Here is a 16367-nt window from a genome sequence, read left to right on the forward strand (position 1 = left end):
CAGATTGTTGGTCCGGTGAAGTGAGGTTGACATCTGCTGCTGCGTGGAGCTCTGCTCAGCAACGCCCCAAAATGACCAGAACTTGACTAAGACCCAAGAATAGATGCTACTCTATTATTAAAATTTGGATAAAGTGTAATTATAAATGTTAAGAGGTATGCTTTGTGTGTGCGTGTTTCCCACTGGTTGGTCTCGCTGACTCACTGTGTGCCACTTGGCAGTCAGAGCACGTCGCACCCTTTGATAGAGGGACATGATGCAATCTCTCCTTCCTGCTGCGCTAAGGAGATTACCCACCCTTTCTTCTGTCTCTTACTTTCTCCCTCTGTGTTTTCCAAACTCGCTCTGTTTATCCATATGAGTGCTCACCTAAATACGCTTGGAATCTGTGTTAATAGGCTGGAACTTGTGGTCATATATGTTAGAGGGGTTTGCCTTTCATCTGTTGCTAACCGGGCCAACACCCACATCTACTACACTGTACTTAACAGTGATGAAGACTGCACTTTTCTTTTTCGCTTTTCACCACATCTCATCTCTTCCTACGTGTGTGTGCGTGAATATCTGTAGTTACACTGGTGAGGATTAGTCGGCCGTCCTGTCCGTTTAAGAGCGCAAAGAACTCTGCTGAAAGCTGCCGGCTCTTCTCAAAACCTGCCGCAAGCTGCTATTTTCGATACTCTCACAGATGTCTCCTCTGGTTCTTTTCTCCCCTCTGTCTCATCCCTTTCACTCTACATCAAAACACTATATTTAACCCCCAGATAAAAGCAGAATGGGGCAAAGATAAAGGATGGTAAGCTTTTCTCTCCCTATATATTGCACACCATGAGAGACCTTGTCTGTGCCAGGGATTTAATGTCATGCATTAACATTGCATTAATAGCAGTAGCCCCCCCCCCCCCCATGCTCTCTACCATCCATTTGCTCATTCTTGGGTTGGATTTAATAAGAACAATGGAGTGGACTCCTTTTATGTGGTTGGTCCTGTAAGCTTTTTATGTATGTCAGAGTGCTTTGCTGTAGCACAAGCTTTTGCTTGAGGCTTAAGCAAGATGTTGCTAACAAATGCTTGAAATTTTCAGAACTCTTGGCTAAGGAGGGGGGGTTGTAGGGACGTATGGTATAAACAGATACAGTAGGCAGTCTGGTCCCTGTAATTGAATAAAAAGATTCCTAAGATGCAAATAAAAGGTTCGGTAATTACTGCAGTCTGAATTCTCCCACCCCCTCCCAGCCTTGTGAGTATTCTACTTTTTAGCATAGCAGTTCCTCTGGGATGGTAAATGCACTTTGATCTATATTTTTTCATTATTCTGTTGGCAGACTGTCGTATTGCTTTTTTTCTTTGTTTGTTTTTATTTTACGCATGAACACATTTTGGGCGTAAATTCACCTGTTGTGAAGCAGATTTGACAGTGGAGGTTTGACAAGAATATTGCAATAAAAAAATGACAGTGAAAGAGACCTTGAGGGAGGCTAAAAGCTATGTGGGAAGTCTGTGAAGGATAGGGAAATTCTTTGATGTATAGAACTGCATCTGTGAATATAAAGTGTCAGGGCTACAGTGATGGGTGAATGGCTAAGTGGTGAACTTTTACCCTTGAAGTTCTAACAGTCAGAAGCTCAAGGATTCATTTCTCTGCATCAGCATGTCTTTAGCAGCACACTGTCAATGACCAGTATTCTAATCTAAGTGAAAGTACGAGTTGTGGGTTGGAATAAAGGAATGCTAAGTACATCTCATGTAGCTATTAGCTGCATTAGCTTTTAGCTGAAGTGAATGCTGCATGCTTGCGGTCCTCACAAATATTTTTTATAGTTCACCTTCCACACCCAACCACATTAAAAGTGTTCTCATGACGGTTTTAGACTAAAGTATTTCAATGAGCTCACATATTTACAAAGTTCAAGGCAAGTTGGTTTATGGATGGATGAGTGGATGGCTCGGTGGGTAGGTCTTTATGAGTAGTCTAATATTTAAGTTCATCATTATTGACAAGTAGGGTGTGAGAACCTCTCTGCGTGATCGTGTTTAGTTAGTTAATGTTTACAAGACAACCTGATATTTAACATGACGAAGGACATAAAACCTTATCGCCTAGTTGCTGAAAACATCTGACTTAGCTCTTTGAAGCATTAATCTGCTATTCCAAACTGAATCCCTATCTCTTGCTCCATCAAAGGTTGCTAGAAACTTGGTCATGATTGATGATCAACTAACCTTCAAAGATCACGTTGCTCGTTCATGCCGCTTTGCATTACTAAACATAAGAAAGATCAGACCATACCTAACCCAACATGCCACCCAACTCCTGGTGCAGGCCATGGTCATAATGATGATGAACGTAAACATAAACATATTGTATTGTTATGATAAAAATAGCCTTTTATGGCTTCATCTTGTCGACATTTTGGATGCTGTGGCTTTCCAACACAAGTTCCATAGAAAATCTAGAGCGAGATATCTATGATGAAGGGGAAAGGAGCCAACAGCCTGGCACTGGCAACGCAATTCTCAAAGACGACAATGCAGCTTTTGTCTTTTCAAAGCTAGAAATCCATCTTTTGCAGAGACATCACACTTGCAAACAATGGCAAAAAAGGATGTTGACACTCTGACCCATGAGTACACATTCATCATTACTACACTATTATACGAGTCCTCTGCTCTCTTGGGTCAGATTACAGCCATCTTTGAAGCCATTTTGATCTCAGTTACACACTTTTTAAAGTTTTGTGACGACATCTTGGTGAGTGTTTGCTTTCATGTTGACATCTATCCACAGAGGGAGAAAAATATATTAACACCTGCCAAAGTACTCACAGCCACCTTATGATAGCTGAGAATAAATATACTTTCATCAGACATGCTTTCAAAAAAATATTGTAATTATCTTCTGAATGAGGGATGCACTTGAAAGGTCCCATGAAATGCATATTTCAATGTCCTGGCTAAGCTTTTTTTTCCAGTGGTAGAATATCTTTAACCTTACCATGAAATAAAAATGTGCAACAAGATATGATGCTATCATTGTGCAGAACAGTTGTTGTCTTTTTTTGTTGGGTTAAGGTAATGTTCCATAAGCCTGTGTATGTTGCTCAAAATGTTAACACTAGTTGTGACATAGCTCATTTTAACAGCTTCATATTCTGTTTAGTAGTTTCATTTGTTTGTGGGGATGTACATTTTCTAAATGTGCAGTAGCGGCTGACAGGATGAGTATGAATTATGACCTTTGTCATGACCACGTGGAAGGACTGAGGGAGGAAGAGGAGAGAGGACCTAGGATGCCTAGGTGGCATCAATCAAAAGCTCCTGGATTTAATTTTCTGCCTTGGGGAGTGATAAGAACAAGGGAGCAGAGGGTGGAGAGAAGCAACTGAACATGAGAAAAGAGAAGGCAAATAGAGACAGAGTTTGAGGAAGAGGCCGATCTTGCAGAAAATGTTGTCATCGACTCGTGAATAGAAAGGGTGCGCTAATATTCAATGCCATGTCCGGACCCGGAGAGAGAGATGGAGACAGGAGTAGGCGGAGAGAGAAAGACTGCTATCATATAAGAGGGAGGAGAGTAAAAGCAAGGTGAAGGGAGGGAGCAAGCAGACGAACGACACTGAAAGCACTGATAGGGGCGCCACAGGCGAGGAGGAAGTAATCGAGAGAGGGGAGTGGAAGGAAGAAAGCAGCACTACAGCCTGAATAGAGTGGTGCACTGATTAACAGTGGAAGAACAAGGAGGACGAGGGAGGACATCTGACAGGGAAGAAAAGCATCAGGAGAAAGAAGAAATGTAATGCATATGGACTGAAAAGTAAAAAAAGGATAGAGGTGAAGAGGAGATCTGGTAGGCAGTGAGGTCAGGTAGTTAGGCACCTGACACACGAAATCCTGCAGGGAGCTGTAAGTTAAATGCATTCTGGATCTTTTCACATGTTTGCGTGCTTGTGCCTGGATGACACAGAAGAAGACAGAACACCTGTTAAGCTCACATGTATGGAACTGTCTCTGCAGCATTTTGCCTACCTGCACGGTGTTTGACCTTCCTTAGTCAGCAAGCAGAGTGTGACTGCAGAGAGAAAAAGAACGAGAAAGGAGGAGAGGTGGAGGGAGGGAGCGTCTACAGGAACACACAGAGAGAGGGATAGAGTGTTAAAGTGGAGTAGCAGCCAAGGGAGTTGTTGCTTTGTGATTCGTGTGCTTGTGCAGTCTGCACAACCTGCTCTCTTCTACTTGGGGTTCCGCTGGTGGTACAGTGGATTGTATTTTTCTAACACAAATCTCGGACCTTTAATCATCGACATACGCCTTCTGAAACTCCGGTGCCACCCAGACCAACTGAAATGACGTATGCATCCTAAAAAGCCTTAGAATTGTTTTTCCATTTACTTTTTTTTCAGTTTGTGAAATGCATTTTTAAATACACATTTAAACGCTCGTGCTTTGACTCCTCTGCAAGAATGGATATGTCAGACAACCCTCAAGGCTGCTCTGCCCGTGCTCCCAGTGTGGGAGACTCTAAGGTGGGGGAGGCTAGGATGGGAGAGGGGATGAGGATGGGGGAGAGAGACACCCCACTGAGGCTGTCACCTTTTCGTATGCTTCGAATGCTGGACTCATGCCGTCCTCCAGGAAACCGGATCGGTGAGTGTCATTGTTATGTTCATCCTGGATTCATCAGCATTCTGATAAATCCAAGTTATTCTCCAAGAATATGCTGATAGTGAAACACTTTTGTTATTTAGTTTAGCCTTAGTTATACATGGATTGCATAAACATCTGCGGTATGTTTGTAATGATATCTTCCTGGGTGGCATGAAATTGAGATCAATCAAATGTCCTGAGGCTTTATTTCATGCAGAGAAACTTCTTTATGCAAATAGCTTTCTCTCAGGAAAAGCTAATCCTCCATCTTTTAAATATGAGAATCTGATTTCCTTTATGGGACTGGTGTAAGATGAGAGAAGCAATGTGTGTGAGTATCCACGGGGATCCCATGAACTCATTAGAGAGGTGACATTTCTCTTTTGAAATTTCTATTAACTTTATTGTCAGTAAAGTGAGGTTTGTGTGTTCCTGTCGCTTTGGCCAAATTCACACACTGTGATTTCCTGTGCTCAAAAAAGTTCATGAACTCCTGACCGGAAAGAGCAACAAAAGAGAAGTGATAGAATTAACTTCAAAGCCGAGACCTTGTAATAATAGTGGGTGTGGACTGTTCCTTTTAAAATTTCTAACACTGCCTTGAGCAACCTACTGAATTTCACTGTCCAACCATGCCAAGTTAGGGCTTATTTTAAGATTAATTCCAGATGTCTGGAGTCTGTGCAGAGCTTGGTGAGGAAAGGATAGTCCTACAAGTAGCCCGGTCACTCTTCTAGTAGGGAGTCAGGAGCCCAAACTAGGTCAGCTTGGCTCCATGCAGGGAGGCAGTGGGACCTCGTGATATTTACTGTCTGTGCTTTGTCATCTATGGAAATGTAACAGAGGAAACCTGCAGGTGCCTGCAGAACAAAAATGATTTTGTACTGTGGGTTTTCTGTTCTGAGGAGAAAAGGTGTGCTGCAGAAGCTGATGTGTAGAGAGGCATCTGCATCACAGCAAATTACTTAACCCTACACTCGGAAAAAAACTTGTTAACATTCACTAACATCGCGCTGTGAAATGCTGTGGGAAAGTGTTCATTCGGTATTCAGTCCCACATGAAATGACATTGCATTAGTGCATTAGTCACTAGTATAGTACCGGCTCCAGCTCCTATTGACATTGATGGGAACACACATCCGGTGCGCACTCTAAGTGGGCACAGCTAGGGTTTTCTTTACCAAATGTAATGTTTCTCACGGAGGCTCCATGATAGCAACCATTTGCAGATTAAAAAAAATGTTGGATGAAAGCAGGTTTTATTCTCAGTCCTGCTTTGTGATATTTGCATCTGCTATTCGGTAAGAAATGATAAAAAAAACTAGCCTTATAAAGTCTGAAATTAGAACTTCCAGCACAGCTTGTAGGAAACAGTGTAATGCCATACCCTCATGTTGTAGCTTGTGTCCTGGGAGGTAGCAGTAGTTACTTTATAGAACTACAGTCAGATATGTGTTGGAGCCTTCAGTGCACTGAGGGTAAACTCTCTACCACCAGCAATGGGAAGGATCATTTGGCATATAGTGGGTGTACGTGCTTTTACTGTTAGTATGAAAACAGTGCTAGATTGTTTTGGGTCCCAGGTAATGGAATTTTCCTTCCAGGTGAAGAAACCCTCGCTCATCCACCCACATCTGCTCGACTCTTTTTCTCTAACAGACTAGATCAGGACATCTCGAAAAGTGAGACAGACTTGTGATATAACAGTCGTACTGGATACTCTCCTGCCACAACTGTGTGGACTTGTGTGTGCATCTGTCACTATGTAGATATCCTGGATCAATTTCCCCCGACTGTGGTGTCAGTTACCTACAGTTTAATGTTTCACCATTTGAGTTGGGAGGGTCGATTCTTAACATAGGACAACTGACTACAGTTTTCTGCTGTCTGCCTTTCATACCACAGGATAAACATCAGACTTGGATATTTAAGTATTTTAGTACAAATTTACAAACATATGAGAGAAATGATATGTAATTGGAGTAAAAGTAAAAATTTTTAAATGATGTAATCCTGCATGAAATAGAATTTTATAAACCCTTGAAAATCTGAATAACACATCACACCAAGGAGTTGGCTTGAACTGTCCTCCATCCTTGAGGCCTGTGTACGTGGACAGGCTGCATTTGTTCACGTCATTTTTTAAAGGTTTCCGAGCACAGCACATTTAGTGTAGAGGTTTCTTTTGCTCCAGAATGACTCAAAGGGACGGAGCATTGGTTGAGTTTTCCTCTCTGCAGTGTAAAATTCAGTCGAGTGACAGAGAGTATCCACACGAGTGCCACTGATTAATTGCTACAAGACTGTTAACACTGTAATTTCACAGTTTTTACTTTGGTCAAACTCAAAGTTTCTCAACACTCATTCTGTTATGTGATAAGGGAAATCCGACACCATCACCAGGAGGTGATTGTGGGATTATTTATTTTAAAATAATTTATTTATTTGATCACTTTAGTGGTACATACTGTTCATATCATTTAAAGCATTTCTTTTTTTATTATTTGTGTAAAGAATAATTTTGAAGAACCATTTCAGCAGTTAAAATTCCTATTGTTCTAAATATGCACTAAATATATATAAATATGTACATATATATATATATATATATATAAGAAAAAAAAAAGCTGTGTGAAAAGCTCGTTAGCAGTTTTTTGCTCCATCTTTTCTACTGTCAAATCTTTAGACAAACTCTGTGGCCCCTCTTGTCTTTCTTCAAGCCTAACCCTTATTTCATAAAGATATGCAAACAAATGACCTGGAATAAGCCTCGGTTGCTCTGCAGCTGTTACGCAGCGCACTATAACAAATAGAGTTACCTATCTGGCCCACAGTTGTTACATCCCACAGCTGCGGTGTCACAGTCACTCAGGGGACTTATTTTTCTTCCTACTTAATCACTTCTGCCCACCAAGACTATCCTCTCCCCGATCTGCTAATCTTCCCTCTATCTGTCTTTCCTCCCCTACAGGGTGGCTGGTGTATATGTAAACACTGCAGTCGATGGTGGTACATATAGCTTCAGCTTCTGTCAGTGCATTTCACAAAGAAGTTTTCTTGCTCAAACGCAAGGCAGATGTGCACACAAACACAGAGGTTCAAACAAACACTCTATGTGCTGCACATGACCCAGACTCTCCAGCTGAAAGCCAGATACCATTTCACCCTTCCCCCACATTTACTCACACACACATAGCATTGAAGGAGGCAGTCCTGTCAGCTGCACCGTGACTCATTAATCGGATGGATTCTGGGCCGGATGAAGGTGTGGGGGGTGGCGGGTAGAGATGGGAAAGCTCCCATTGCATGTGGTCATATTGATCTTCCACCTCCTCATCTTACCAGTGGCATTTGATACACACTTGGCCGACACTCCTAACATGGGTGGTGGTACAATCCATCATTTGGGGGTTGAGGCACTGAGTCTTTTGTAGAGTAATTTAGATCTGATGAAGACAAAAGGTTGTGTCTTCTGATTACCCCATAGAGAGAATAATGGAGGATGATGAAATGAAAAAAAAGTCTTCTCATGTTTGGTTCCTTCACCACTACAATGTCCTGGAGTGTAATTGCTTTGTTTGTGTGTCATAGGTATTGTTCATGAAAATGTGAAGATGGGTTCAGATGGGGAAAGTGATCAGGCATCTGGGACATCTTCTGATGAGGTCCAGAGCCCAGTCAGAGTCCGTATGAGGAACAACCACCATCGGCGGATCTCTAATGAGGTACTGGAAACTGAGACAGACCGACAAACACAGCTTTTAAACCACACATGCTGCTCTCGGGGATGTACCACGAAGAAAAACATACCTGGAAACATTATTCATCAAGATTTGATAGTGATGCCAAAAACTGTCAAATAACATTCCCGTAGTCGCCATCCACTAAACGCGATAAATTTGATTTTATGAAGAAAACTATACAGTGTATTAGATTGTAGAGCGTGACTGATAAATTGGACGGGTTCATCAATCAGCTTTGCCTTGTTGGTGATTTATTGGTGTCCAGCCATATTTCACTCAGATGGCGTTATATACTGCCTGTCTGTCCGAACTCGTGGCGTCACTTAACGACACAGAGGGTATCCAGTGAGTTTGCACCTCCAGCCATCTTATAAGTGCGTCGTCCAGAATAAGTATTTGCTGTCGGCATCTGATGCTGCTGTGAAGTGTGTGTCAGTAACCAATGCTAGAGGGCACCTTGTGTGCATCTCTTAAACACCAGGAGACCTGACAAAATGCCAGTATTTGATGCCCTGGTAATGAGAACAGGTTGTGGTATGAGGGTGTATATACGCTGGCTACTAAATTACAAGATATTTCAGAAAAAAGTGTCAGACAATAACTAAGAAAATAGAGACAGAGTTCTAACTGTTGGCAGTAAAATGTCCGACACTAGACACAATTTCATGATTTAAAAACTGATTTTCTGTTTTAAGAAATGACTAATATATTGCTGTATGCTTGGAGGACTCGGTCAAGCCACATCTAGTAGAAACAGCAAATTAGCATCAGCCCCTACAAATTTGGGGCTTTTATTGCATGCAAATAATACTTCATATAATGTTTAAATTATACAATATGGAGCACATTGGCTGTAATAGAATATCATAGAAATTATATATAATCTGAAAAAAAGTATACATATTTTTTTAACTTAAATTTTTTTTTAACAAGGACTTGCTCACAAAACAGGAAGTCTTGGCCTGGATATTTGTTATCTGAACATCGGTTGGTTAGGCCTTAAAAAACACAGGAGCCCTTTTTAAGGCCCCCTATAAGCCCCCGATAGCCCCGGATAACAACAACATGGCAGCTATGAGCTAACAATGCAATAGTATTCATTCATTCGTCTTAAAGTATTGGTGAAATAAAGACAGATAATGCCTTATTTAGAGGTTGTATTGTCTATGCCCTGTTCTCTCCCATTATATGGATATACGCCGATCTCGAGTAAACTAAATATCTTCAGAAGGATGCCGACTTTCACCAAACTGTGATCGGTGAATAGATTAACATATTTTTTGCCAGAAATAAGATCATTAGCATTAGGCACACATTTTTGTTTCAAAGAAGAATCATCTTTGAGTTACGCAGTATGTAAGTAAGCATGGGAATGAGGATGGAGATTGAAAGCAGTTTTATGATCAAATAGATTCATAATATTTTAATATATAACATCATATAACATGAAAAAAACGAGAACATAACAAAGTGGGATGATGCAAGATATCGACACAGTGATGATGAAAAAGTCTTTTTGTGCACAGATCTGGCATTTATGTTCCACTTTTAACGTAGCCTGTCTGTCAGTAAACAGTTTATCTTGAGTAGCAGTTTATTGCTTTTTTTTTTTTTTAGAGTAAAACATCCCTGAGTATGTGCTCATGTCTTGGCCAGACCGTGTGTCTTTTTGCAGACTGATGAGCGCAGCATTATTACTGGAAATGCCTCTGGATACCCAGCCTCTGACTGCTGTGAGCAGGGGAAGGGACTAATTTAGAGCATGTTTACCACGCAGGGAAAAAAAGAAGGGGATGGAAGGGCAGTGCGCAAGAGGAACATGCCGGGGTGAAAGAGTAATTATGCATGTGGGATTAATTCTTGGCATGACAAAGACAAGAAAGGTCCAGAAGAATGAAGCTCTGGAGATGATAGAGTGAAGAGGATGAAGGACAAAGTGAAAGATACTCGGAAAGAAGATAGAAGCAGTGTTTTATTTCTGCCCCCCATTCACCCCTTCCCCCCCATCTGCCTTTCCCCCTCAGGAATCTGTCCATTCCTCTCTCTTCTACTCGTGCTTCTCCCTCCTCCTCCTCCGTTTTTCTCCTCCTCTTTTAGAGCATGTGGATGGCACTCTACCACTGTGCCAGTCCTCTCTCTTTCTCTCTCCATCAGTGTGCAGTCATGTATCAGGGCAGAGACATGCATCATTGAAAGCGCATATATGTGTGTGCATGAGTGCAAATAAAACACGTTTAAGGAGGACAATGAGGGAGCTACTAGAGCTGTTCTGCATTGTGAGTATGGGGGACCCACGTGCATATTTGTGTGTGGGTCTTTATTTAATCTCTACCGGTGAATGAGAGGACATGGGTGTCAGTGTCTTTGTGAACTTGCGACCATTGTAACCCCTTTAAAGAGCTTGGACCATGTGCTTGTATGAAAATCCTTTGTTTTAGTTATCAGGAGTGCTGTTCTCATCATACATGGTGTTGCAGATGTTGTTGTCTTTTTTTAAAAAATTCTAATCTTAACATGCAGATACTTGGGGGATCTCACAAATATGGAAACCTCAGCCAGTTGGTCACGTGCTTCTGGCTCAATTCAAAATATTTCAGCATATGCATCATGCAGAGCAATACTTTACATGTTCACCGTTTGTTAGTGGTTTCTAAATGTCTTGTGTGTAACTACACCAAGGGTTGTGGTTTGTAATACTGCATGTTATCGTGTTAGCCAGTCAGCTCAGATAAAACCTTAACAGGCGTAAAATCCTTCTACCTTTTATCCTCAGGCAAGTGCACATCACTCTGCCCTCCCTCTAATGTTCATATGTAAACATATGCATATAATTTTACACTCTTGCATCCAGAGCTCACACTGTGGGGCTGTTGGGACTGGGCCAGTCAGCCACAGCTGCCATAGAAACAAGGGTCAACTGACATCTTGCCACATGGGTAGAATATATTTTGGGAAATGGGGAGATATTTTCCATTTGTTGCAGAGTGCGCTGCATACTAGAACCTGTCAACAAGAAAAACAAAATGATAACCTGAGGTTTAATTTTTAAAGAAATATGACTTTATGCCTTTAAAAGACATTTCACACTTCTCAGTTGAAATTACAACTAATTACAGTTGCAATTAGTCGTTTAAAAGTATCAGTCAAATGTTCCTGAAAAATACAGCTTGTGCTCACTCTGAATTTAATGCCAACTGCATGTTTAAAAAGTGTTGTGACGGAACATATTTACCTCTGCGTCGCATCTCTTTTAACAAAAACCATGAATGTTTGAGAACTGAGAAAACACATTACTGTAGTTAAGAAAATGAAATATTTTCCTTGTCTTTCATAATGTTGGAGTTTGGCAGTTCCTTCATGTTCATATTCCTGTTTCATAATGAACCAAATGCTTTGAGTGACAAATCGGTTTGGATTGCAGGCAGAACATTTTAACAGTCACAGTCTTTTACTGAGGAGTCCTGCTGTTGTTAAATGTCCAGAATGTATCTGAGTATTGTTTAGCTGAAATAAGACATCTGCTGCCCCAAAACTGATTAGCTGTAATGGTTTTTGGATTTTAGTGATTGACTTTTCAACTGTGTGTTGATAACAAACTGAACGGTCCGCCTGCTCTTTAGCCAAAAAGGACGCAGCATCCATCCCTAACCCAGGCCTTGGAAAAGCTAAAGCATTTCTTGAGCTTGCATGTTTATGTTCTTTCTTTTGTATGGTAGAGTTTGAACTTACATTTCTGGATACAGATACTTTTAATACAGGTCTGCCTAATAATATTGGTTAGTATTGGGGCGGCTGTAGCTCAGGAGGAAGGTCGGTGTTTCGACTCCGGCTTCCCCGGGTTACATGTCGAAGGGCAAGACACTGAACCTACCAATGTGTCCAAGCACGTAGTTATGTGTAGACTTAAGACGTGCTGTGTGAATGGGTGAATGTGGCATGTAGTGTTAGAAGCGCTTTGAGTGGTCAGTTAGACTAGAAAAGTGCTATACAAGTACAGTCCATTTACCATTTATTGGTGAAATAAGCATGATATGCGTCAAGATATTCCAGCTAAGTGGCACTGTAGATGATTAATTAAGCACTCTCATATGGGGAGGACACATGCACCTTTCAGAGGTGCACGTTTGCATGCAAATCACACAATGATGTTGCCATTTAACCTAAAAAGACTTGACATGTTTCACCAAAGTCGCGTTCACACACACACACTGAAGTCAAGAATTGTTCTAGAGCTCCTGAGTTCTGGAGCGCTGACATGTGAGTGCACAAATGTCCACAACATTCACTCCAGACTTCTTGTGGAGATATTTCACCCAGCGCCTTCATCCCCGGAGCGTCAGCAGTTGAAGCAACGTATGAACATGTCAGGAAATCGAGCATTTCCGACTGCTGTGCAAGTGAACGTGTGTGCTGGAGAGAGTTTGTTCTTCACGCTGGTCGTACGCTGCTTTTTGCTCGCTGTCCACTGTTGTGGCGATGTACAGACACATGTAGGACTCATATCAACACGTTAAGGAGCCTCATCTGCTGCTCTCAACATGTTGTAAAGACAAAACAGTGACTTCCACAGTGTAATTTCAGCATCTCATGCTGCCTCCTCTGCACTCTAGAGACGGCTGTTCTCCCGCACCACCTCCCTCGCATTTTTAGTCGAGAGAGCGCATCTCCAGCAGAAAGCCCCGCTGCTGCCCTGTGCTTCTGTGAACAGCAACTGCTGTAAAAGACCAGATCAGATTGTCCTCATTCTACTCAACATCTCACAACACAAGTCTTTTTTCTTTATAATTACACAGCTTTTACGTTTTTTTTTTTTGTCCCTTTTCAAATTTAGAACAAGCACAATTTTTCAAAAAGCTGTTTTAAACAACTGTTTTAAAGTAAATAAAGGCTTCAAATCATTTTATGGAAACACAGTTGTTCAATTAATTAATTTAGAATTCCCAAACTTTTTCTAAAGTCAATCTTTATGGTGTTATTAGCCTAAATAAACTTTTTCAAAATGAACTATTTATAAAACCATGCCCATAAACATGTCATTACTATCATGTGGTTACGGTTGGCAGTTTAGATCTCATAAAACACTCTTTGTCTCTCTCTGTTTTCCTTCTCAGGACATAAACAAGCGGTTGTCTCTGCCAGCTGATATCAGGCTACCGGAGGGCTACTTGGAGAAGTTTGCCATGAACAGCCCGCCTTTTGACAAACCCATGAGCCGCAGGCTACGACGCGCATCTCTGGTCAGTACTCAATGGGTCTGTCTATACTTACATCTGTGTACATAATGTATGAAGAAGGTAGTTAAACAAGGAGCGGCTTTGGTCCGTACTCACCGTCTGTATTGGTCCTCTTTTTGTGTGCTATTTTTCGTCATCTTACTTTGGTTTGCAAACCAAAGTAAGATGAACCATCAGGTGTATTGTATACCGCTATAATGGTTGACTAAGGCTATTATATCATCTGACACAAACGTATAGAGCAAGCACAGTGACGTAGTCTGGTTTTAAACACACATTGACTTGAACTATAAAATGTACAATGGCTCAGCAGGAGAATGCATTATGAATTCTGCATTATGCATCCAGGACCAGAGCATTGTGGGTAAGAAGGGAGGGGTGCCAAAGGGAAGAGTGGTTCCCTGCTGGATGGATAAAGAGGGGGATGATGGGAAAAATAGGCGAATGTTCATGAATATGCAACATATTCCTTGACTGTACGCCTCTTTGTTGCTGAAATGCTCCTGATCCTGTTTGGTCACACTTCATTCAGCATTAACTTTTGTCAAATTTTCAAGTTTCCATTCATGCATGACTGAATAGAGCAGTAGCTCTTTGTTTCACTCATCTTTGTTCTGTTTTAAATCAACTTCAGTTGGCCTCACTGATACAATTTCTCTAAACAAGATTACTGAAAGCCTCAGTAGTCTACGGTAAAACTTAAAGGATTTGCTCTGCGTCGACCACTTTTGCTGTAATTACTGAACAGGGCTACTGCCCTGCCTCTAGCTCTCTGCTTCAAGCAGTTTAATGACGCAGCTTTTCTGCAGGAGTCTCGCAGAGATGAAAGGAAAGAACCTTTGAAGAAAGGTTTGCAGGAAAAACCGAAAAGCTTTAGAAGATGACAAAGTGCAGCTGAGGAAGAGGACCATCACTGGAACTTTTTGAAGTCTAATTGAGCAGTGCGGACATTTTGTTGGGTCTTTTCTACCTGTCTGTATCTTTAGGGTTGTTTTATGTCAGTGATGTAATAGATCCATCAATAATTCAACAGCAGTGCCACACTCATCTACCGCAGCTCCTCTCCTGCGTAGGATTACACGCCAGGACACCTTGAAGTGAGCTGGAGAGCGGAAGAAGATACAGAAGGGGGCGAGAGGAGAATATTTAGGGTTTTAATGATGTCTTTATTTAAAAAGTGATCACTAACTGATTAAACACACACATGACGCTAGCTCTGCTTTATTTTTTAAATTTTTTTCTGCAGATCTATTTCAGTGTCACATTTTTTGCATCTGTCCTCTGTGTCGGTTTGAGCACTTTTAACTGGAGCTGAAGAATTTTGAATAGTCATGAAAGATGTGTTCTTTGGCCACATGTAACTTGTGAATTCGAGCTTGAAATTCTTTCTGAGCGTATTGGCGTTATGGTCAGTGTGCTTGTCAGTCGTTACCGTAACGCAGAGCATGTGTCCGGTGTCCCATAGCAGATGCTCGCATTTGAAACCATGTATTTGGATCCCAAGAGTTGTCTCCTCTGTAATACAAGTGAAGTTGGCTGGTATCAGTTTTCGGTCATGGCTGTTACCCATCAATAATCAATTATTCACTGCAGTACAATGAGATTCAGTGTTCCTTGGTGCTGAGGGACCAGACGTCATTTTATCTCAAAGTGCAACACTTGATCATGTTACTCAACACTCACTTTTTTTCTAACCTAGCCAACGTCACAGTGACATAACGAAAGACTGAATGTACAAGTTGGCTGCTACCCTCGCTTGATAGCATGACATTTACAGAATGATACTTTTGTTTAGGGCACAGTGTGTAGGAACTGTGTTGGAAGTAGCTAGAGTTGTATCTGCTGAACAGCCTTGAGATACAGACGCTTCTTTAATCAGGGCATGAGTATATTCATGAATTTATCATTGCCTCAAATTATCCTCAAATACGTGAATAGAGACTCTGCCAGATACTGCCTCAGCTTTGGAATAGTCCAACAAACAACTGGCCTAAACGTGCGCTTTCTGCAGGAACTACTCGTGCAGTCAGTGGAGGGCACCTCAAAGGGACAAAGTTTCATCTGTTTAGTCACTTGCCAAGAGCTTCAACATGGTCGTTTTTATTGTTTCATTCTTAGACTGCCTTTCCTTCAATATGATTAATTAGTCTGGAGTAAACTGCGTTAAGGAGCTGTCTGGGCAGCACTGCATCTTTCTCTAATGTGGAACCGACACCCACCTGGAGGTGACACTGCCTCACAATTTACTCATGAGCTAGAGAAAGGTCACGAAGGCCAAAGGTGTGGGCTGGTGTTGGATGTTTAGCATGCAGAGATGTATTTGACCTAATGTTAAAGCTTTTATTGTTGTTATTTTTTTCCAACTGTTATTTTGTGATTGACTTGTTTTTGTGTTGACATTCTTACACCTAAAATCTACCGTGTCGGTCCACTCCCTTGGGTCACACTGCGTGTTGCGACTGGCAGAATTACCTGAAAAAAGGTGTCGGTGCAAGAGGTTTACTGGCTGATCATTTAGGCTTTAAGGATGGGCAGCATAATGTTAATGAAAGGGCTGTTCTTTCCTCCCACTTCTCATTGCCTGCCACCACTTCTCTTTGCAGAGGGTTGTTATTTTCTCTCCCACTCAGTGCTCTTAATCCGTCCTCTCTCCCAGCTTCATGCTCTCTTAAAGGCAGCACATAGAGAAACCATAATTGCAAATGAAATGTTGCTGAAGTAATGGACTTATTTCTCAATACACGT

At 41.5% G+C, this 16367-nt stretch overlaps 1 protein-coding gene across 4 annotated transcripts in view; it reads left to right on the forward strand.

The window, feature by feature from the left end:
• The window catches only part of LOC140271173 (cyclin-dependent kinase 17-like), a 39589-nt gene that overhangs the window by 12646 nt on the left and 10576 nt on the right, over positions 1-16367 (forward strand). For 3 of the 4 annotated variants that reach the window (XM_072366278.1, XM_072366279.1, XM_072366281.1), the window contains 2 exons: positions 8237-8370; positions 13500-13625. In XM_072366278.1, coding sequence (XP_072222379.1) covers positions 8237-8370; positions 13500-13625 — 260 coding nt within the window. Of the gene's footprint in view, positions 1-3124; positions 4646-8236; positions 8371-13499; positions 13626-16367 lie in introns of those variants that run through there. The other variant, XM_072366280.1, reaches the window with a different exon arrangement.

Source organism: Leuresthes tenuis, unplaced genomic scaffold (genome assembly GCF_036924035.1).
Source record: "Leuresthes tenuis unplaced genomic scaffold, fLeuTen1.0.hap1 SCAF_16, whole genome shotgun sequence".
Taxonomy (NCBI): domain Eukaryota; kingdom Metazoa; phylum Chordata; class Actinopteri; order Atheriniformes; family Atherinopsidae; genus Leuresthes; species Leuresthes tenuis.